The sequence below is a fragment of the Balaenoptera acutorostrata genome, chromosome 17 (genome assembly GCF_949987535.1).
Source record: "Balaenoptera acutorostrata chromosome 17, mBalAcu1.1, whole genome shotgun sequence".
Lineage (NCBI taxonomy): Eukaryota > Metazoa > Chordata > Mammalia > Artiodactyla > Balaenopteridae > Balaenoptera > Balaenoptera acutorostrata.
The window spans coordinates 63,567,212-63,592,531 of NC_080080.1; the positions used below are offsets into that span (position 1 = coordinate 63,567,212).

A 25,320-nucleotide genomic window follows, 5' to 3' on the forward strand; every position below is an offset into this window, starting at 1 on the left:
TTAGGTTGGGGGTTGGTCTAGTAATGAAAATGAGTATTGGGTGTAAGATGACAAAATGCAACTGCTGCTTGACATCTGAACAGTTATATGAAAGAGAGAGAGAGACAGAGAGACAGAGAGAGACTTGGAAATGAGGGAATTTTACCCCACCCAAAGAGGCTATTCCTTTTTAACCAATTGCTGACAAGTAGGAAGTGGGCACAATGTCTCTAAACCTTAAAACTTTTCAGGATAATCTAGGAATCCTGATGTATATGTGAAATGTATCCACTTCTACATGTTGCCAAAAAGCCTTTTAAATGTAAAATTCTCTACAGTTCAACACTTGCAGAGCAAATTAAACATGACTACTAATTGGAATGGTTAATGGGCCTACAGTTTATGAACTCCGATGGGAGGTATCATTGTCACCATCACACTTATGTACATGTGTGATCTTAATACACAAGGATGGTGGCAAGAAAGAGTGACTCTGGAACTGTCCTGGCCCCAAATCTCCTTACACCGAACTTACCAGATGGAGACTGCTGTTTCGTTATCAACAATGGAAAATGCAAGAAATGCAAATTTCCAGATCAACCAATAGAATCCTAGATAATTCGTTAATCTAGGCAGCTAGTAATTGACTACTTATTGGGAGGGCTGCGCCGTATTGGGTACTGGGAATTCAACAGTCAGCAAGACTGACACGGACTCTGCTTTACAGTTTAGGAAAGAGACAGGCAATTAACGCACTACCAAATAAATAGTGAATAATTGTAAATAAATTATGGCAAGTGTATATAAATTAATTAGTGTGTAATACATTATCCATTACCCATATATAATGTATGTAACATGTTTTATAAAGCCACTTCCAAAAAAGTGTGCTACTTAAAAGTTTGCTTCTTTAGAAGTGTCCTTAGTCAATCATGTAAATTCCCAATTAAGTGTTGTTCCACAATGCAGACATCTGTAGCTCACCCACAGTAACCACAAGGTGTCTTCTGAAAACGAGTGCTGAGTGAATATGCAAGTGAAATTTTGTAATAATATAGAAATTATCACTGGAATAATTCTTTTGGTTTAACATATTAATTCTTTCAGTATATAGTCTCTTGATAAATAAATGGATACTTGAGCCAAAAAATATCTTCCTCAGCTCAGTTTTGTGTCCTGAATCATGATATAAAATATTCTTAAAGCACGTTATAGAGTTCTCACCTGGAAAATCATTGCAGGATCTCCAAGGGAACTGGACCTAGTGAAGCAAAATTTCAGAGTTGGAGACCTTGAATGTGTGCTTACAAAGTGGTTCTGTGCTCTTCTGGTAAGAAATAATTGTCTACAGCTTATTTGGTGGAGTGTCATTCTGATTGCCGAGGACTTGGGGCCTCCCCTCTCTTACCCCAGCCCTACTCACCCCCCCCATACTCACACCACAGAAGAGGTTTAGGAAGAAGGGGGCATTTCTGGAAGTTAGTTTTCATTTATAAGCACTTACATCAGTATCCTTCCTCTCAGCTCTGGTATACTGTTGATCCAAGATGCGATAAAAATTAAAAATAGCATTCCATCAGGAAAATGTCTGGGCTGTCACAGACACTGGCTGCTAAGCGCTATGAGGGTTTGCTCTGTGCATTTGTGGAAGACAGAATTACAGGTGAGAGAGGTAAAGCAACTGTCCTGTATGTTGCTGTGCAAATAAGACAACATCATTCATTCTGAGAGTGACAATTCCAGAAGGGAACATGTAGTCCGTGGTGACATGGATATGAATAGAGAGAACAGATGAGATTCATGGTCCTTATTCAGAAATCAAGGGAACTCTAAATGGCTTTATTAACTGAGATATAAGAAGTAACATGTACATAACTTTCTGAGAATCCAAAATTTGGGGGGGGAAAAAAGAAAAAAATTTAAAAGTAAGGCAATCCTTTTCCATAATAACATTGCATCTGTATTTAAAACACACATTTGATCTACAAGCCACTTAGTTCATGAGAATTTGATATGACTCAACAGGAGCACACGCTACCTATCTGCCAACCCAATGTAAGATGCGTCCACAGAAGTAGGACAAATGGAGAATCATTTGTCATCGCTACTCTGTGCTGGCTGGGTCACGTCAATTCCAGGCACCTCACTGTCAGAACAGCACACACATGTTGGAACCCAAACAAGGACAAGAGCCTGGTGAAAGGCATTCTTTGCTCAGAGCCACACTGCTTGCAGATCCCAAGATGATCGAACTGGCACCATTCCTGTGTGTATGTGTAATGTAAGAGGTAGCATGGGGGGCGGAGAGGGACTTGATTTTCCATTCCCTTCATGGCACAACTTCTTACCTTTTCCAAGATTTTCAGAAAGCAAATATCTTTGTGCCACCTTCCTTACGCTGGCCATACTCTGGTTGCAAGAGGTGGTGGTGTGTACAGGTATTTCACACAAAAGGGCTGGAGGCTTAGAAAGAGCTGGGTGACTGGGGGACAAAGGATTAAGGCATAGATGCTCACAGGCTTCAAAGACTTGAAATACTATCATAATACAGAGTTTTCCTATGTGGTTGCCAAGGTTAGAAAGAGTTCAGGAAGCAAGATTTGATTCCATACGAAGAGATACTTTCTAATATTCAGCGATGTCCTCTGATAAAAATGCATGTGGAGTGGGCTCAAGAGCAGGAGATGAACTCATGGAAGGGAGTTTGTATTGTACAGTCTTTCAAAGCATGGGCTTTGTTGTCATACAGAACTGCTTTCTCATCATTTTGATTTACTTGCTCTGGGACCTGGGGGAAGCTACTTACGCTCTCCAAACTTCAAATTTCCTGTCTCTAAATGAGGAAAATTGTCCCCATCTCACGAGACTGTTGTGAAAGTTAGGCAAGATAGTGATTGAAGAGAATTTAGCACAGCTCTAGCAGGGCAGGGTGTACAGAATGGTAAGCGCTATTATTATTGGAAGATCAGGCACTGGAAGAGTGGTGGTGTCTGCGAACTAGAAAGATGCCTAAAGTGAGAGGTAATGAGAGGTGCACTTTTGATCACCTTATCTGGCAGCCTGAAGTTTGAGACACATCAAGCTTTAATCTCAACTTAGCAGGCAATCAGATAAAGTGAAAACAGACAAACCCCGAAGCAACAAACTAATCAGAAACAGAACTGTGTATAGATAACAAGGAACTTGCTTCCGGGCAACATAACATCAGACAGTGGAAGATAAAAATTAGAGAACATTTCAGAGGTTTCAAAACCTATTAATTCCCCTCCTTAAATCCCTCTTTAACATATGTTTTATCTATAAATTTTAAGACCATTTGTTGATGGATTCTAGCAACAGTTCTCCTTTCCCGGGAAATTAATACCCACCAGCTATCATTTAATACTGTAGTTATATGCCAGGAAGACATTTTCATGTGTGGTTAATTTTTTTCACCAACTCAGTGTTACAATCAGCTAAAAACTGACTTCTTGATTGTTAAACTATTTTGTGAGACACATGCAAACCCCATACCTTGCTGTTGCCCACTTAGAAGAATTCAAATGCCTTTCTGCCTACTTACTGCTTGCTGAAAACATGATCTCACTGGAATGCAGAGACAGATTTGGTAGAATGTTCATATTTAATGAAATTATGAAATGTGAATTTGATGCACTTTGTAGGGTAAAAAAGTATTGCGCCCTTAAGCAACATTCCTGGACTGTTTCAGTTTGGAGTATGTGATGTGAAATTTTAAGAGTCATGAAGTTTAGTCTAAACACACAACTTTGGGGGCATTCTTCCATATTTGTGTCAAAAAAATGCTTGGTACCTGATTTTAGACTCTATGGGTAATGTAGACTGGAAGCATTCAAATCATACCCCTCCAAACCTCAGTCCATGATGTATCTTATGCCAAACATTTCTCTTGAATATTTTAAGCTGTTAGTCTTTATCTTCCCTGCCTTCTTCCCATGCCATTCTTCAGAAATTCTCATAGACAATTAAACATCTCAAGTTCATAACCATTTAATGGCCATTGACTGACTATTCAATGGTTTTCAGATATACTAAATTCAGGACACCAGACCAGCCAGACTAGTCAACTTCGATTTTTCTGAAGTCCTTTGATTAGTTTCCAGAAAAACCTTATCCTGAGTGTGTCAGAAGACTAGGTGGACCTGGTGCTATCTAGGCCCCTGAAATAGATTTGGAGTCATGTTGATTTAAGTCTCAGCACTGATTCTAAAAAAAAAAAAAAAAAAAAAAAAAAATTATTTTTAAAAGATACATGAAACTTTCTTGCAAAAATTCTTGAGTAGATTCCCAGACATAAAATCAAGCATCCATGCTGTCTCCATGACACTACCCTACCCCATTATGTAAAGTGGTCCATTCTGATTACCAAAGCATATTCCCAACCAAAATTCTTTGTATTGAAAGAATGTTCCCTCCCACACACTACCTACTTTTTTCAACCTCTGTAGATGTGTACCCTGGATGATAAACCTTCCGCTACTTAATGACTACCAGAAACCTGCCCTTTATTTTGTGTTCTCCAACTCAGGGAAACCCAATTGTCCTAGTCAAAAATGGAGGCATCTTCCTTGGCTTCTCCATCATATACATCCTCATGCCACTTCCTCATATAAATCACTTACTCCTACTGATTTGATCCCCAAATTCATTTTGTCACATCCCTATGACCTTAAATGTCATTGAGGCTTCAATTATCTCTCGTCCAGGCTCTTATAACAGTCTCTTGACTGTGCCATTACTTCTGCCTGTCTCCAATCCCTTTCTCAACCTGTAGCCAGAATGACCTTTCTGAAGGCAAATTAATTACACAACTGAAAACCTTCAACCACTTCCCTTAATCTTAGAATAAAACTCAAACAAGCTTCTGCTTGCCTTCCCAGCCTCATCAAACATCACTTTTTCTTTTATCCTCTACATCCAAGCCACACTGAATTTCACCTATGCCTTCAAGGTACCATGCACCTTCCCAGAACACCCTTCCCCACCTACCACATACTCCCTCTTTCCAACTCCTGCCTGTATGACTTTTATTTATTTTTCATATTTAATATTTGAAATCGTTTCCTTTTGGAAGCCTTCCCTGCGTCTCTACCCCCAGTCCAAGTCTGGGCCAGATATGCCCCATGTGATCCCAAAGCACCTGTATTTATTCTACTGTAGCACACAGCTCACTGCTTTGCCCACTTACTCATCCATTCACAGTACTTCCTATCAAGAAATGTCTTTTTGCTCCCTGCTGAATCCCTCAGCACAATGCCAGGCACATGAATAAATACTGTGGAATGAGTGATTGAATATTGAGTGACCCCTGCCCACCAGAGCACCATAGCCACGTGTTCTTTACATGGAATGCCCAGCAAAGGTTAAAAGACTTCATTCAGTTGTTCCACAGATTTTTACTGAGTGTTCTCTGTGGGATAGATATGCTGCTAGGTTCTATAAATAGTCAGCAGGAATATAATAAAATTTTCTATACCATTGCATATGGTCAAATATTATTTGCCACCAAAAAAGCAGTGTTGAATACTAGGAAATACGGTCGATATATATGTAGCCTATGCGTGATTCAAAGCTCTTCCTTCTACCAACTAATGGTGAGGTTCTGAATCACATCATGTTAATGTTTTTACATTTGCACATCTTAAGAGCCTGTACTCAAAACAATCACAAACAAAATGTCCTTACCTTCAGCTGGCTCCATAAGTGGAGAGCTAAACATTCATATATAAGCAATACTAAGTAAGTAATACTACGCAACATGCACCTTGGCAGAAAATTCATACAAAATGTGCCCAGTCTCCATTTGAAGCCAAGACACTTAAAAGGTTCTACATGTAGGAGAACAGGAATGTGGAGTTCCAAATGTGCTGGAGAAATGCCTTCCTGTCAGCAATCTTTCTCAGTTCCCTGCTGGCTGGCAGTGTTCTCAGGAGGCTTTCTAGTGGTCATAAAAGCATTCATTGAAAAAATTTAGGTTAGACACATCAAATTTCTCATGTTTATAAGAAGAAAATTGAGTTATCCTTCCCAAATGAGAGGAAATGTGCCATCTGGTACAGTATATGGTTTCATTTAAAAAAACGATAAGGATAGACATCACAAGTGTTTTGTCAACTATGAATAAAAAAAAAAAAAAAAGAGTCTTTTACATTATCTACATTCTCTTACACACAAAGCCCAAATAAACAAAATCCAAATTTTTCCTTATTCTCAAGACATAAATTACTGTAGGCAAATACTTTATTGGCTATTTCTGAAGACAGATTAATCTATTCTCCATTCATTCATTTGAGTCATGCTTTCTGCAACTTTACTACCTGCTGTGACTTGGTAACTAGTATTTTTCTCTTTTCCAGAAAAGTATAGGAGACTTATTCCCTTAGCTCTGCAAATAATATTTGCAGGCACCAAACAAATGAAATAGGCCATATTATCAATATAGCTATTTTGCCTTCTTGAAATTACATTACACATTTTTTTTTCAGTTTTAAGTTGTTCAGTTCATATCTATCATTATCTTCACACTGTCCCCTACCTGTCTTTCCACCATTCTCTACCATCTATGAAGATGGCTATCACGTGTTCTCATGAACTACTTCCATTAACTGTTCATACCTGCCACTGTGGTAGGTGTAGGTGTCCAGCTCCTCCTTACCTTTGACTAAAAGAATGGCTCTGCTGATTCAGTGGTTGCCACCTCTTGGGTCACCTTCACAGCCAATTTAAACTCCATCAATTGATAGTGCCATCTTTCTCATATGCACCTCTGACCCTGCTCTAAAACAACCATGGCCTCCCTAATTGCTCTTGTATTAAATGATCCTCAGTCTTTTCTCAAAATCCTTGAAAACATGGCTAATGTGTTATGCTTTTTCCCTCCTGGAGATTTTGTTCATTCATTGCTTTACCTACTATAACATCCAATCCTACCCTTTCCTGAGCATCTATCTCAAATACCCTTCCTCTAAGCAGCCTTTCATGATTTTGCCAGCTAGAGATTACCTCTTCTTTCTTTGATTTCTCCATGGTATTTTGGTCTGTACTCTTTTATTACATCAGTCTTACACAGCAGTGTCTTATACTGAATTATGTGTCTAAGGTTTTGTTGGGGTTTTTTTCCTGCTTGTTTTTCCTGTTTTGTTTACAGTTTAAATACAAAGATTTCTGTTATCTTTGGATCTCATCCTCTTACAGAAGGACTTCAAATTTTTTTTAAATTAATTAATTCAGTTGCCTTAAATTCAAGAAATATCTTACAAATTTTACTTCATGTGTGAGTCTTGTAATTTCATTCTTTTAGGGAATGATTCTTATTCTAAGAAACTAGTGTGGTCTGCGGTTTAGAGTCATGGTTTATGTTGCCCTTAGGAAGAATGAAAAACAGCTGGTGTCCAAGGAGCTATGGAAATTTGTCAATAAACTAATTGTAGAACAGAAGCCAAGAGTTTGACTTGCATATCTTAAGCACTATCTATATTATTATTTTTTGAAAGGATACAGTGTTTGGAAAATTAAATACTTCTAAGTACGAGTTTTTTACTAAAATCATGGCCAATATACCCAAAGAAGATATTATACACTAAAATATGAATGTCAACACTCTAGTGTTCAAATCGTGCCCACTTAATTTACTCAAGCATACACTAACATAACCAAGTACTTAAAGAGGATAAAATCATCTAATTTTAAGCAGCTTTTTTTTTTTAGAATTTTGAAAAACTTCTTTTGCATTTTAGGTGCACAGGATAAAATGTTATTATAAATGATGAGTGAACTTTAAATATAAATAATAATATCAAAATTGATTCAAGTTATAAACATGTAACAATTCATAGGGATTTCAAATTCACCAAATAATGGTTGATTACTGTCTATACACAAGAAATTTCACAAAAAAATAGTTATACAAAGGTGAATAAACATAGACTGAGCAGCCTGAAAGCTTAAAATTAGGAAGATTGCAAGAAATATACAAATAACTATAAATTGAGTCTGATTTTAATAAGAGCAGTGTGATAAACATAATAGGTTACGGTGGTTCAAAAGAAGGAGAAATCAAATATGGCTGTGAATGTAAGAAATATCAATGAAGGACACAACATTCTTACATAAAACTTGAAGGGTAGGATTATAAATATTGGAATAAGTTAAGGAGGAGACATTAGAAGGTGAGGAAATGGCATGGGAAAAGGCTCAGAGAGTAAAGTTGTGAATGAAGGGGATTGCAAATCAGGCTGGTGCAATTAGAAACAGCCCTGATACCAAGGGGGAAAGGGGTGGGGTGGGAGGAATTGGGAGACTGGGATTGATACATATATATTATTGATACTATGTATAAAGTAGACAACTGATGGGAACATACCGTATAGCACAGGGAACTCTACCTAATGCACTGTGGTGACCTAAATGGGAGGGAAGTCCAAAAGGGAGGGGTTATCTGTATGTGTATGGCTGATTCATTTTGTTGTGCAGTAGAGGCTAACACAACATTGTAAAGCAACCGTACTCCAATAAAAATTAATTTTTTAAAAAAATAGAAAGAGCCCTGAGCTGAAGACCATCTTCTATGAGGCTCCCATGGCGATATCACCCACTGATGGGGACAGTTTGAACACAGGGCTGGTAGCCATACTGAGGTAAGTGTCCTAAGTTTTGAGGTCCATATTTGAGGTTAGGAATTGGACTCACTTTCGAATTGTTCACAATCCAAAGCAATGTTAAACAAATTAAAATAAAAGTAACAGTCTTCAACTGAGATCTATATTTTTCACCTGGCCTGGAGGTTAAACTCACTGACATTCCTGCTCTGACCTGATAGATTTTATTTCTCTCAAAGTTTCTCTGAGTCTGCATGAGGGATCCAATGAATTATTTCAGTTGGTCAATTTACTCACAGAGACTTAGGATTTCACTAAATTGAGCACATTTTTCTAACTGAATTAATCTGTTCCTCTCCCCCCACCTCAGGGAGTTTGCCCACTCTCTTCCCTCTGTCTGGAATGGTCTTCCCTCATCTATCAGTGTGGCTTACTCCCTTACCTTCCTCCAGGACATCTCAGGGAGCCCTCCCCTGACCACACTATCAAATGTCCCAGCCTCAACCTGCTTTTTCTTCATAACCTTATCACCTTCCAACATACTATGTAATTTATTTATCTTGTTTATTGCCTGATTGCCCACCCAGGAGGCCAAGGATTGTCTATTTTATTCATGAATTTATAATGGGTTCTTAGAATAGTACCTAACATATAGTAAGTGCTCAATAAATATTAAGTGAATAGATACATGTGTGATGAAGTATATGCAGTATTTACATGATAATTTGAGACAATGTTACTTTATAGAGCTTAATATTCTGACTACTGTTTCTCATTAACTTTACTAAGTGAAGAAGGATTTATAAAGCATTTACTATATAACAAGCACTGTTCCTGTTTCTTACAAAATAAATCATTATGTAGTAGCTCCCATATTTGAAAAGCAAATAATAAGAAAGGAATGACAAATAGAATATGAAAACTATATGGTTTCAGCTGGCATTGCAAAGAAGGAAACAGAAATGTCCTGACATCTCCAGCAGTTTCCCCCAATGTAGTATTTGCTCGATCTAGCAAATGAAGAGATGCTCCCCAAGACAAGCATAGGTTTTGAAATTACACAGACCTTAATTCTAATTCCAATGATACCGTTCATTATCCAAACCACCTTCACCTAGTCATTAACTTCTCTGTGTCTAAGTGATTTCATTGGTAAATTGAGGATCGAAATCTTAACCTCACAGGGAGACTGTGAGCTATCAAATGAGATCATCTATGGAAACAATTAGCCAAGTCCTTGGCACATAGAAACAATTTAATAAATGCATGTGGAATGAATTAATTCTTGATCAGTGGGGAAAACTATAACTAGAAAAATGTGGCTTTTTAAAATATATTTCTACTGCGTTGTACCCCACATATTATTCATGATGATCCCTCTTCCATCAATATTATTGAAATAATAAATTGCATTATATATTGATTGGTTATCATATAAATTATTGTTCACATTTCACAGAGAAGGAAGTTGAGTCTAATGCATATTAAGTAACTTGCACAAGGCCACAAAGTATGCAGCAGAGTTAGGATTTCACCCCACATGAAGTCCTCTCCAAAGCCGGTTCATTTGCCTTGATCCTCACCTTAGTCTGCATAGCTATGTGATTGCCGCCAGGAAGTATTCCCTAAACCTGCAGTCTGGATAGCATACCTTTTTGAGCTCACATAGAATCGTATGCATATTTCTCTCATAATGCATGATGTTTGAAAACATGTTTGTTCCTCTCCTTTCTATACCTGGGCATCACCTTCTAGAAACACCTGCTCAATGTGAGTAATTGTTCCTATTTTTAGATCTTGAACAGGTTTTCACTGGGCACTTTCACAATAAGCTCACAGAAACCCATAAAAACTAACATTTATTGAACACTATTGCTCTGTAGGCTCTGGTCTAATTGTTCTACTCCTTAACTCCATACATTCCTCATAACAACCCCATATGGCAGATACCACCTTTATCCTCATATTAGAGATGATGAAAATAAAACACAATTAAGTAATGAATTCACTCAGCTTATATTCCAGGACTGGGGTTTGAACCCAAACATTTAGATTCCAGACTCCATATTCTTAATCATGAGACTATATTGCCCCTCATACACCAGGACTGATGACATCTTCTTTTCCACTTTCATTTAAAAATCCTAGAAAAATGCACTTTCATAGAGTCTAAATTGTACTTCTATGAACCATGACTCTTACTTTGGCAAGTCTTTATTTTTCTTGTGACACTGTTATCTACAATTAGCCAAACTTTAAAAGCTTATTTAAATAAAATAGATAAATTTAGAATCTGACAGAAATCCTCAAATTTTAGGTCAGCACTTACAGAGAGTTGTTAATGGTACTGCCATACCCACCCCAACTTAGAAATACCATACTGGTGGTCTTCATTGCCTTAAACAGGCTCCAAGCTGTGCTCTTGGAAGGTGCTGGAAGTTAAACCATAACGTATAAATTCAAAACCCAAAACAAAGAAACTTTAAAAAGACATCTATCCTTTTAATACCAACTTTTTAAGAAAACTTTCCAAGTAAAATGATTTAGACACAGAGAGCCTATTTTTTATTTTTAAGAGAGAGCAAAGAATGTGTTCATGGCAAGTTGGAACAGTGTGCAAATGTGCTGACTTCACTGTTATCTGAACGACAAAACATTAAATCACAAGGAGGAAAAAGTCAGCATGTTCTCTGAGAATACAAATAGATTAGTGTCAGGAAGAGCTTTGTCCAAGAAAGGGAAGAGACACCTACCAAGAGAATAATTCATGCACATGAAACCTATAATTTAAAAAAATTATTTTCAAAAAATATTTTAGCTGATAAATATGACTATTAGATAAACAAAGCACAGAAAAAGTTCCATGTGAATTTTTTTTTAAAGTGGACCTTCCAAATGTGATCAGTCATCACACCCCACTCTTTACCTCTTTCTTATATAAGACCTGATTCATTAATGGTTATGGAACTCACACAAAAAAATTAGATCCCTTTCCTCCCTTTTAATTATATGATGGAACAGTACTTAAGTTTACCAGACACTTAAGAACATTCCCTAAGTTAAAAAGTGTAAAAAAACCCCATATCCCTTAACATATGAATTCTTTAGATTCTCCTAATGTACAATTTAAGTAAAGCGTCCTCACCCAGAATTCAAAGAAAACAAGGTTGTCTTACCATATATTCCATGTTTGCTGCTGGTGGGAACACTTTGCCCCGAACTTGGTTATGATAATCAAGAATGGCGATCATGTCATTCTGCGAAATGTAGCGCTTCCGCCTGGCTTTGGGGATGTCCGCAGAATCTAGCTGTGCTTTTAGAGCTGCTTCAATATCAGTGAAATTATTGGTTGGCGGGGATGAGTCAGTGGAATTGAGTAAGACGGCGGCACTTGCTTCACAGAGAAGGGAGAGCAGGAGTGCACTGCTGATGGCAGAGATTGCTATCATTTTGAGAGGTGGAGAGAGAGAGGCCACAGAGTTTGCCTTAAAGCAGAAAAGTAGAGTTAGGGTCTATGAAAGGGAAAAAAAAAAAAAAATAGGGCCAGAGGGTACGAATTTACAAAATCATTGCTTGATTTGACTTTCTTCAAAAAATCCAAGCAAATGCTGTACTAAAGCCTAGAAGACAACCTGTAGTGGTCTCTATACATTTTACTTGGTGTTATGAGGCAGTCCCCTAAGAGGAACTTCCTATAACTAGAGAAAATTAAACAGCATGGCTATTAACCCTAAAATGAATGTGAGCCATTTACCCCAAACGCCTGAGCCACAGAATGCATTACTGCATATTTATTTTCAGAGGGAAATCTTTAGGAATTGAAATTCATCTTGAGAGTGAAAAGGAAAAATGCATCACAGGTAATAACAGAGAATGTGCTGATAATGTCCCCCAGACATAGATGGACGCCAAGTAATAGAACAGATACAAAAAAGAAGTTATAATAATCCAATCTCATTCCTAAAAAAATTAAAATGTGAGCTACTTTAAAAGCAATGCATGCAAAATAAACTTGTTGAGCTAAATAGCTTACCTCTGCACAATGCCAAAATGAATATAGTATTCTTCCAAAAATTTAAAGTTCTTTGCTAGGTTGTAGCATGAACTCTTGTAAGAGGAATGTGTCTTATTACAAACTCTCAGAGCAAAACTCTGCAAGGTTTGAGTGCTGCTGGCTACAGGAGCAGCTAACAGCTTTTATATGTCACAGTCTGCAACGTCCAGAAAGGGCAGTCTTTCTTAGGGTCTCTCTCAGCCAAAATCAAAGGGGAGGGGTTTGGGATAGAAAAAACAGTGATTGGGTGGCAACCTTTTTATGTGGGTGGTGAGGAAATTGAGTCACACCCACAGCTTACAAAGTACAAACCATAAAAGACAAACCCTTTTTTCTCTGAGCTTCCACCTTTTCTATGACTGGTTAATTTTCCTCATTTAATGCTTTCTAGTTCCTGGTTCCCATACAAAAAAGGAGAAAAAAAAAGGGGCTGTGAGTTTTTGAAAACACAGAAGGTTGAGTAACAAGCAGTACATTTTTTTTTTTAAAGACAGTAAATGACATGGGAGCTGAAAAGAGCAAGCTGATATTAAATCAAAAGATCAGCTCACATAGTTAATCTGGGTGGCCACAAATATGATTCAAAAGAGATGCCAAGCAAATCAGTAGTAGCCAAACTATAGTATATGATATTGGGGTAATAGATGCTCAAGTGGTTGCACTTTCTGTCTCCATGTGGCTTTATTCCTCTAATTTATATATTTAGTCTCTCTCTATCTCTTTCTCTTGTCTCACTCTCTCTCCTTTTATTCCTTTCTCCACAGAGTGAGGCAGCAAATTACCTGCCTTTTACCTGCCTTGTATAGAATGCAAATAGAGAAGCTTATGACAAATGGCAGCAGCCAAGATAACATCTGTTTCAGGTTTAGAAGCATAGAGTTGAAATTTTAAGCAGAGTAGCCCAGCCTCGCGGGAAGCATATTGGAGGGCACAGCTCCGAGGCCATGAAGAATTTCACAGCAGCAGCTGCAGCTGTCAACCATCAGAAGTGCCTTCCTAGAAAGATGCCATGGAAGCAAAACCTGAGTCTGGCAAGACAAGAGCCAAGAATGTGAATGTTAGGGCAATTTGTAACAAAAGGACCCTCACAAATACCCTGTGTCATGCTAACATTAACAAAATGTGGAATATTCACAGTCTGTGGCAACAGGAATCTTATAAACTACACATTATTCAGTTAAACTTGCTGAACATACACTGATTAGTCTAGTTTGCCATTGTGTGTTGCCTCCTGCATGTTTCAGCAGGAGGAGTACTATGTGGATTTATATTTGTCGGAAAGGATGAGCATGTGGTAAGAAGCACACCAGGCTGGGAGCCAAGTTCCCTGGGCTATATTCCCAGTCGTGTCTCTAGCAGTATGTGTGGCCTGACGCACATAGTTTAGCTCTTCACTGGTGCATCTAAAAATGGGAGGGAAAAGGTGTGTATTCTATGTGTATTCTATTCTTCATCAATTTCCTTATGAGAGCAGGACTGTGTTTGAAACTGAAAGTGCCACTGAATTTCAAAGTTCAGTGTTGAGATGAGGTCTTTGATGTTGATAACATGTGCCAAAGTTCAGGTTTTGCTATATTTGGATGAGCCTTAAGTTCCTAACTAAATTCAATCAATTTGAGAAGAGCTCAAGGTGCAATACTGAAAGCTGTAAATAGGAATTAATTAACACTGTTAAACTGAAAAGGCAAGAACATCTAATAGGAGCACAGAAGGTGAGCATGAATATTATGAAACATCAGAGCAGCTTCAGGGAATGCACGTGGCTGCTCACAGCTGCCTATGTTTAACAACTGGAGCTGTCCAGCTAGGGTCTCACCCCTTCAGAAAGGACTCATGGCACATTGAATGAATCTCAAGGATGCTGTGTCAAAGATTCCTGAATCGAATAGAAAGTTAGATGACATATTCTCTGTGGGCCGTCCGACTCAAAGATCCAAGACCTTTTGAGAAATAGTGCCAGCACTGATTAGCCTATACTTTTCAACATATCTCTTATAGCTGTCTGGCATACAGGAGACTAAAGGACTTTTAACGCCTAAGCAGCAGACATGGATCTTTCTTTCTCCAGGGTGGCTGAGTTCTTGCTTAGAATCTCATAAAAATCAACCATTGCTTTCAAGGTTACCTCTTTGTCATGTATACAAAGCGATATTGTTCATCTATTGAAGTTTGACTTGAGGTACTTCCACAGGGATGAAAATGTGTCCCTCGAGAAACTTGTCTGAACCATAAATGGATTTCCTCTAAGAGAAAGTGGAGAGATGGAGGAGGAAAAAGAGAAAAGAAGGAATTTCTGAGATGGACATCAGCATGCCCAATTACATGAGGACAGAGCTGATAGTTACTTAATCCTGAGACCCTGAGGCATGTCAATGATTTCAGATGTCTTTCAACAAATATGAATTATAGTGTGGAATTTCAGACTATTAAGAAAACCCCCAAGGGTATGGAATCATAAAAGAAAAGACCTGTGGGAGGAGAGGTAAGAATTCTGCTTCCAAGCAGAAGTTATTGCCAGAAGAAGTATTTTAAATGCTTTGGAAGTCATTTTATTTTAAAATACTTGCAAAATTAAGAGGCATACATCCAAGTTGTCAGTAAAAGAACTACTAATGAACAACTAACAATGAGGTGGTTCTTTATGAGATCTCTTCCTGGAAAAGAACATTGATGTGTATAGAATCATTTAGGGGAATGCTTGTCAACACAGACAGAAAGGAAATGCAGGTATATTACTGAGAAGAAATACATAAACAATTGGCAGCAACTATTGTATACCTTGAAACTTGTGAGAAAACGGTTGCGATTTTAAAATTGAAATCAGATATATTATGTGTCCCAGAATAGCACAACTGCTTAAGCAAAGGTACTGTGAGTGTGTGTGTGTGGATACAGATACACATATGGTTTTAGTCTAAAACATTTCTAATCAATGGAGAACAAAGAAAGAGTTACACACAAATGAGTGAAATGATTCAGTTCACTTTTTAGGAAGGTAACAAAAGGCAACGTCGATAATGAATGACAGGAGAGGCACTAGAGTAATACTAGGAAAAGATTGTGGAATTAACTTTAAGCAGTCATAATAATGATTAAAAGGGGGGAGAAATTGGCAAGACATTTCAGGCATAAAAATCCACAGGTTTGGCCGAGCTGTGGATGTACGAAGCAAGGTGAGAAACAATAAGCAAAGGATAATTTGGGTTTCTGTCCTGGAAATGACAGAAGAAAGTTATAATTGCTATTTATATGGCACAACACAAAACACTGTCACACACACTCGGCCGCCTGAACCAAGATGGTGGAGTAGAAGGACGTGCTCTCACTCCCTCTTGTGAGAGCACCAGAATCACAATTAGCTGCTGGACAATCATCGACAGGAAGACACTGGAACTCACCAAAAAAGATACCCAACATCCAAAGACAAAGGAGAAGCCAAAATGAGATGGTAGGAGGGACGCAATCACAGTAAAATCAAATCCCATAACTGCTGGGTGGGTGACTCACAAACTGGAGAACACTTATACCACAGAAGTCCACCCACTGGAGTGAAGGTTCTGAGCCCCAGGTCAGGCTTCCCAACCTGGGGGTCCAGCAACGGGAGGAGGAACTCCTAGAGAATCAGACTTTGAAGGCTAGTGGGATTTGATTGCAGGACTTCAACAGGATTGGGGGAAACAGAGACTCCACTCTTGGAGGGCACACACAAAGTAGTGTGCACATCGGGACCCAGCGGAAGGACCCCATGGGAGACTGAACCAGACCTACCTGCTAGTGTTGGAGGGTCTCCTGCAGAGGCCGGGGGTGGTTGTGTCTCACTGTGAGGACAAGGACACTGGCAGCAGAAGTTCTGGGAAGTACTCCTTGGCGTGAGCCCTCCCAGAGTCTGCCATTTGCCCCACCAAAGAGCTCAGGTAGGCTCCAGCGTTGGGTTGCCTCAGGCCAAACCACCAACAGGGAGGGAACCCAGCCCCACCCATGAGCAGTTAAGCGGATTAAAGTTTTACTGAGCTCTGACTACCAGAGTAACAGTCAGCTCTACCCACCACCAGTCGCCCCATCAGGAAATTTGCACAAGCCTCTTAGATAGCCTCATCCACCAGAGGGCAGAGAGCAGAAGCAAGAACTACAATCCTGCAGTGTGTGAAACAAAAACCACATTCACAGAAAGATACACAAGATGAAAAGGCAGAGGGCTATGTACTGGATGAAGGAACAAGATAAAACCCCAGAAAAACAAATAAATGAAGTGGAGATAGGCAACCTTCCAGAAAAAGAATTCAGAATAATGAGAGTGAAGATGATCCAGGACCTTGGAAAAACAATGGTGGCAAAGATTGAGAAGATGCAAGAAATGTTTAACAAAGACCTAGAAGAATTAAAGAACAAACAGAGATGAACAATACAATACAATACAATACAATACAATACAATACAATAACTGAAATGAAAACTACACTAGAAGGAATCAATAGCAGAATAACTGAGGCAAAAGAACGGATAAGTGACCTGGAAGACAGAATGGTGGAATTCACTGCTGTGGAACAGAATAAAGAAAAAAGGATGAAAAGAAATGAAGACAGCCTAAGAGACCTCTGGGACAACATTAAACACAACAACATTCGTGTTATAGGGGTCCCAGAAAGAGAAAAGAGAGAGAAAGGACCCAAGAAAATATTTGAAGAGATTATAGTCGAAAACTTCCATAACATGGGAAAGGAAATAGCCACTGAAGTCCAGGAAGTGCAGAGAGTCTCATACAGGATAAACCCAAGGAGAAACATGCTGAGATACATAGTAATCAAACTGGCAAAAAATAAAGACAAAGAAAAATTATTGAAAGCAGCAAGGGAAAAACGACAAATAACATACAAGGGAACTTCTGTAAGGTTAATAGCTGACTTCTCAGCAGAAACTCTACAAGCCAGAGGGAGTGGCATGATATACTTAAAGTGATGAAAGGGAAGAACCTACAACCAAGATTACTCTATCTGGCAAGGATCTCCTTCAGATTCGATGGAGAAATCAAAAGCTTTACAGACAAGCAAAAGTTAAGAGAATTCAGCACCACCAAACCAGCTCTACAACAAATGCTAAAGGAACTTCTCTAAGTGGGAAACACAAGAGAGGAAAAGGACCTACAAAAACAAACCCAAAACAATTAAGAAAATGGTCATAGGAACATACATATTGATAACCACCTTAAGCGTGAATGGATTAAATGCTTCAACCAAAAGACACAGGCTTGCTGAATGGATACAAAAACAAGACCCATATATATGCTGTCTACAAGAGATCCACTTCAGACCTAGGGATGCATACAGACTGAAAGTGCTGGGATGGAAAAAGATATTCCATGCAAATGGAAATCAAAAGAAAGCTGGAGTAGCAATACTCATATCAGATAAAATAGACTTTAAAATAAAGAATGTTACAGGAGCCAAGGAAGGACACTACGTAATGATCCAGGGTACAATCCAAGAAGAAGATATAACAATTATAAATATATATGCACCCAACATAGGAGCACCTCAATACAAAAGGCAACTGCTAACAGCTAGAAAAGAGGAAATCGACAGTAACACAATAATAGTGGGGGACATTAACACCTCACTTACACCAATGGACAGCTCATCCAAAATGAAAATAAATAAGGAAACAGAAGCTTTAAGTGACACAATAGACCAGATAGATTTAATTGATATTTTTACAACATTCCATCCAAAATCAGCAGATTACACTTTCTTCTCAAGTGCGCATGGAACATTCTTCAGGATAGATCACATTTTGGGTCACAAATCAAGCCTCAGTAAATTTAAGAAAATTGAAGTCCTATCAAGCATCTTTTCTGACCACAACGCTGTGAGATTAGAAATCACAGGGAAAAAAACGTAAAAAACGTAAAAAACACAAACACATGGAAGCTAGACAATACGTTACTAAATAACCAAGAGATCACTGAAGAAATCAAAGAGGAAATGAAGAAATACCTAGAGACAAATGACAATGAAAACATGACAATCCAAAACCTATGGGATGCAGCAAAAGCAGTTCTAAGAGGGAAGTTTATAGCTATACAAGCCTACCTCAAGAAACGAGAAAAATCTCAAATAAACCATCTAACCTTACACCTAAAGGAACTAGAGAAAGAAGAACAAAAAACACCCAAAGTTAGCAGAAGGAAAGAAATCATCAAGATCAGAGCAGAAATAAATGAAATAGCAACAAAGAAAACAATAGCAAAGATCAATAAAAATAAAAGCTGGTTCTTTGAGAAGATAAACAAAATTGATAAACCATTAGCCAGACTCATCAAGAAAAAGAGGGAGAGGACTCAAATTAATAAAATTAGAAATGAAAAAGGAGAAGTTACAACAGACACCGCAGCAATACAAAGCATCCTAAGAGACTACTAGAAGCAACTCTATGCCAATAAAATGGACAACCTGGAAGAAATGGACAAATTCTTAGAAAGGGATAACCTTCCAAGACTGCACCAGGAAGAAATAGAAAATATGAACAGACCAATCACAAGTAATGAACTTGAAACTGTGATTAAAAATCTTCCAACAAACAAAAGTCCAGGACCAGGTGGCTTCACAGGTGAATTCTATCAAACATTTAGAGAGAGTTAACACCCATCCTTCTCAAATTCTTCCAAAAAACTGCAGAGGAAGGAACACACCCAAACTAGTTCTATGAGCCCACCATCACCCTGATACCAAAACCAGACAAAGAAACTACAAAAAAAGAAAGTTACAGAACAATATCACTGATGAATATAGATGCACAAATCCTCAACAAAATACTAGCAAACATAATCCAACAATACATTAAAAGGATCATACACCATGATCAAGTGGGATTTATACCAGGGATGCAAGGATTCTTCAATATATGCAAATCAACCAATGTGATACACCATATTAACAAATTGAAGAAGAAAAACCATATGATCATCTCAATAGATGCAGAAAAAGCTTTTGACAAAATTCAACACCTATTTATGATAAAAACTCTCCAGAAATTGGGCATAGAGGGAACCTACCTCAACATAATAAAGGCCATATATGACAAACCCACAGCAAACATCATTCTCATGGTGAAAAAACTGAAACAATTACCACTAAGATCAGGAACAAGACAAGGATATCCACTCTCACCACTATTATTCAACATAGTTTTAGAAGTCCTAGCCATGGCAATCAGACAAGAAAAAGAGTAAAAGGAATACAAACTAGAATAGAAGAAGTAAAACTGTCACTGTTTGCAGATGACATGATACTTTACAAAGAGAATCCTAAAGGTGCCACCTGAAAACTACTAGAGCTAATCAATGAATTTGGTAAAGTTGCATGATACAAAATTAATGCACAGAAATCTCCTGCATTCCTATACACTAACGATGAAAAATTTGAAAGAGAAATTAAGGAAACACTCCCATTTACCATTGCAACAAAAAAGAGTAAAATACCTAGGAATAAACCTACCTAAGGAGACAAAAGACCTGTATGCAAAAAACTACAAGACACTGATGAAAGAAATTAAAGATGTTACAAACAGATGGAAAGATATACCATGTTCTTGGATTGGAAAAATCAACATTGTGAAAATGACTACACTACCCAAAGCAATCTACAGATTCAATGCAATCCCTATCAAATTACCAATGGCATTTTTTACGGAACTAGAACAAATCATCTTAAAATTTGTATGGAAACACAAAAGGCCCCGAATAGCCAAAGCAGTCTTGAGGGAAAAAAACGGAGCTGGAGGAATCAGACTCCCTGACTTCAGACTATACTACAAAGCTACAGTATTCAAAATATATGGTACTGGCACAAAAACAGAAACATAGATCAATGGAACAAGACAGAAAGCCCAGAGGTAAACCCACATACCTATGATCAACTAATCTATGACAAAGGAGCCAAGGATAAACAATGGAGAAAAAACAGCCTCTTCAATAATTGGTGCTGGGAAAACTGGACAGCTACATGTAAAAGAATGAAATTAGAACACTCCCTAATACGATACACAAAAATAAACTCAAAATGGATTGAATACCTAAATGTAAGACCAGACACTATACAACTCTTGGAGGACAAACATAGGAAGAACACTCTTTGACATAAATCACAGCAAGATCCTTTTTGATCCATCTCCTAAAGTAATGGAAATAAAAACAAAAATAAACAAATGGGACCTAATGAAACTTCAAAGCTTTTGCACAGCAAAGGAAACCATAAACAAGACAAAAAGACAACCCTCAGAATGGGAGAAAATATTTGCAAATGAATCAACAGACAAAGGATTAATCTCCAATGTATATAAACAGCTCATGAAGCTCAATATTAAAAAAACAAACAACCCAATCCTAAAATGGGCAGAAGACCTAAATAGACACTTCTCCAAAGAAGACATACAGATGGCCAAGAAGCACATGAAAAGTTGCTCAACATCACTAATTATTAGAGAAATGCAAATCAAAACTACAGTGAGGTATCACCTCACACCAGTTAGAATGGGCATCATCAGAAAATCTACAAACAACAAATGCTGGAGAGGGTGTGGAGAAAAGGGAACCCTCTTGCACTGTTGGTGAGAATGTAAATTGATACAGCCACTATGGAGAACAGGATGGAGGTTCCTTAAATAACTAAAAATAGAATTACCATACGATCCAGCAATCCCACTCCTGGGCATATACCCAGACAAAACCATAATTCAAAAAGACACATGCACCCCAATGTTCATTGCAGCACTATTTACAATAGCCACGTCATGGAAGCAACCTAAATGCCCATCGACAGACGAATGGATAAAGAAGATATGGTACATATATACAATGGAATATTACTCAGCCATAGAAAGGAATGAAATTGGGTCATTTGTTGAGATGTGGATGGATCTAGAGACTGTCATACAAAGTGAAGTAAGTCAGAAAGAGAAAAAGAAATATCGTATATTAACGCATATATGTGGAACCTAGAAAAATGCTACAGATGAACCGGTTTGCAGGGCAGAAATTGAGACACAGATGTAGAGAACAAACGTATGGACACCAAGGGGGGAAAGCTGTGGGGGGGGGGTGGTGGTGTGCTGAATTGGGCGATTGGGATAGACATGTATACACTGATGTGTATAAAATTGATGACTAATAAGAACATGCTGTATAAAAAAATAAATTAAATTAAAAAATTTAAAAAAAAACAGAAAATAACACTGTCACGTATCTCAACAACCTTGTGATAAATTAATATGTATTAAATAACAAATAGGGTTTATACAGTGATCTTAAAAAACTCTGACCACTACTAAATCCATTGCCCATAGAATCAAGTTCAAGTGCCTTGACCTGACTTACCAGGGTCTTGAGAATATAAATCAATTTACCTATTAAGCTTTATTTGCTTCAATCAGTGGTTTCTATTTCTGTACCCTGGCCACACTTTATGCCCCCACTACACTTAACCACTCTTTTTTTCCGTTGGCTTCAGTAAGTTAAGCCCATGTGTGTTTATTCATTGGGTAGGATGGCAGCCGTTTTTGCCTATAATAATATAATTAGTACAGATAATTATGTATGTTATTATAAAAAGAGCTTAACAAACAGATAGCACTGCATTAGTTGTGAATTGACCTCTGTTTAATAAATTATTTTCTTAATTACAAGTCTCACATAGCATTGTAGAGTGCCCAACATCTACAGATGTTTAAATGAGCTTTGCAAATATTTTCCTCCCTATTTAGCCATTAATAACTACTAATCAAACTAGAACATATATAGGGGATAGTTTGATGAAAGGTGCTAGGACGGTAAAATGTTTCGATGTCTAATGTGTATTTCAATTTGTAATGTTGTAGAGGATTGTGAATTTATTGAATTCAGAAAATATGCAGAATAAACATACAAAATATTTTCAAGTTTTAGCCCTCTCTCTAATTAATACTATATATAAATATATAATATGTATAGGTTATATATTATATACTTACATAAATTTTATATATTATATAATAAATATATATTTATGATATGTAATACCAAAATACAGCATTTGGGGAAATATTTGAGAAATTATGTAAGATACATATGAACTACCATCTTCACATAATTATGATTTCTTTTATTATATTACCTAGTATTATGAAACCAGATTCAGGGTATCTGTACCTTTATCTCTTCCTTTTCTCTTTCTTAGAAAAGTGATTAGGAACTAAATATCACATTATGATATTTGTGTGATTATTCCAACTTCTGTGTGTTTATTTTTCCTCAAATAAAAACAAAGCCAAAAACACTTTTAGGTATTCTTCAATAAAAAAAGCATAAAAATTTACACTTTTGTGTGACCAAACTTGAGCTTTCTCATTGAAAAGCATGAGAAAGCTCATTGAAAACCATTGAAAAGCATGGTTCCAAAGCAGCCTTTTAAGTCCCTGACACAGCTTGTTTCTAAAATAAACAAATAATACAAAGTAATAAAGAATGATATTTTAATGAAATATTTAATGTAAAAGTAGAATAAAATTATTTTATATTCACACAAGCTTTTAAAATCTTATCATTCATGTACTTTTTTTGAAAAGCTATTGAAGAATTTGCTGCAACAAAACAAAATAAGTCAAGAAGAAGATAGATGTGGAATTCAAGAAATAGGTCCACAACATGAGAATAAGAGATTCCCTCAATAATGGAAATTCCTATGATAATGGTGGAGGGAATTCTCAAGCAAAACTTGTGGTACCCTAGGGGCCAGCCAGTCTAGATTGGAATAGAAGCACAAAGAACACCAATATAGACTATTTCTGAAGGGGAAAAGAATGAGATTGATATATTTCATAATACTTTTTAACATGTTGAGCATATACTCGTGAAATATTGTAGGAGAAAGGAAATATAATCACAGAATACTATGTGATTCTGCCATGAATAATTATATATACATAATATAAACAATGAATAGTGCTGTAACCCAAAGAGATGAAATTACTCTGTCAGAAGGATGAAGAAAGAAGTGTGAATATGTATGTTAACAGGGAAGGAGGTGGGGGGCTTGAAAGTGAGCTTCTTTGAAACACTCACCTTCTATTATAGTAAATGTATGACATCAACTACTGCAAAGCAAATTATTCTGAAACTTAGAGATTAAAACAACAGTAAACATTTATTATCTCACACAGTTTCTGTGGGTCAGGAATTTGAGAGTAGCTTAGTTGGTGTTCTGGCTCAAGGTCTCTCATAAGGTTCCAGTCAAAATCTTGGGACTAAATGTAGTCAAATGTGGCTGGGAGACTTAAATAGGGCTGGAGGATTAACTTCCAAGATGGCTCATTCAGTTGCCTGGCAGGTTGGTGCTGTTGGCATGAGGCAAATACATATGGACCTTACCACATGGACCTCTCCATAGAGCTGCTTGAGTGTCCTCACAGCATTGAAGCTGGCTTCCTCCATAGTCAGTGATCCAAGAGTGAGCAAGGTAGAAGATCCAGTGTGTTTTATGACCTACCTTGGAACTCACACACCAGCATTTCCACTATATCCTGCTGGTTACATGAGCCACTCAGACCTATTCAAAGAGGGAGGAGACTGTACAAGACCATGAAATAGTAGGTGAGAATTACTGAGGGTCATCTTGAAGGCTAGCTATCACAGGAAATTTTTGGAAAATAGCTAATTTTTTTAAAAATCAAGACATATGTATATTAGTTGAAAATATCGAGTAAACTATCAAGGAAAACTATTAAAAGAAGTGAAAGTGGGAAGCAATCTGAATGTCCATCGACAGAGGAATGAGTAAAGAAGATGTGGCTCATTTATACAATGGAACATTACTCAGCCATAGAAAAGAATGAAATAATGCCATTTTTAGCAACATTGATGGACCTAGAGATTATCATACTAAGTGAAGTAAGTCAGACAGAGAAAGACAAATATCATATGATACCACTTATATGTAGAATCTAAAAAGATGATACAAATGAACTTATTTACAAAACAGAAACTGACTCACAGACTTCAAAAACAAACTTATGGTAACCAAAGGGGAAAGTTGGGGAGGAGGGATAAATTAGGTGGTTGGTTTTAACATATAAATACTACTATATATAAAATAGATAACCAATAAGGATCTACTGTATAGCACAGGGAACTCTACTCAATATTCTGTAATAACCTATGTGGGAAAAGAATCTGAAAAAGAATGGATATATGTATAGGTATAACTGAACCATTTTGCCGTACACTTGAAACTAACACAACATTGTAAATCAACTATACCTCAATATAAAATAAAAATTAAATTAAAAAAATAATTAAAAAGGTGACAGTTTCTGGGGAGCAGAAATGTAGTAGAAGTGAGGGACATGAGACTAATGTATTTTTTTATTTTAACTTTATAGAATTATTAGACTTTTTAAAGTATATACATTTATAACCTAGTTAAAGTAAAAATTAATCAACTAATACAAATTAATTTGGTAAAAAGTGCAGATTAACATATGTCTACTGAGCAAATAAACAGATGACAACACTGGAGATGAAGATCAAAGTGAAACCACAGTTGAGTTTGCCTGGTCTCTCTCTCATTGGATTTGATTATGTTACAGGAGCTTCTAACTAACTGGAGCATTTTATCTTAATAATTCAATAGCTTCACTGCTAGAATA

At 37.2% G+C, this 25,320-nt stretch overlaps 1 protein-coding gene across 1 annotated transcript in view; it reads right to left on the reverse strand.

Annotated features, from left to right (window-relative positions):
• PI15 (peptidase inhibitor 15) overlaps positions 1-12,043 on the reverse strand; it is a 30,069-nt gene extending 18,026 nt beyond the window's left edge. Inside the window, exon 1 of the mRNA XM_007185071.2 lies at positions 11,771-12,043. Coding sequence (XP_007185133.1) covers positions 11,771-12,043 — 273 coding nt within the window. The remainder of the gene's footprint in view (positions 1-11,770) is intronic.
• Positions 12,044-25,320: the final 13,277 nt, after the last annotated feature.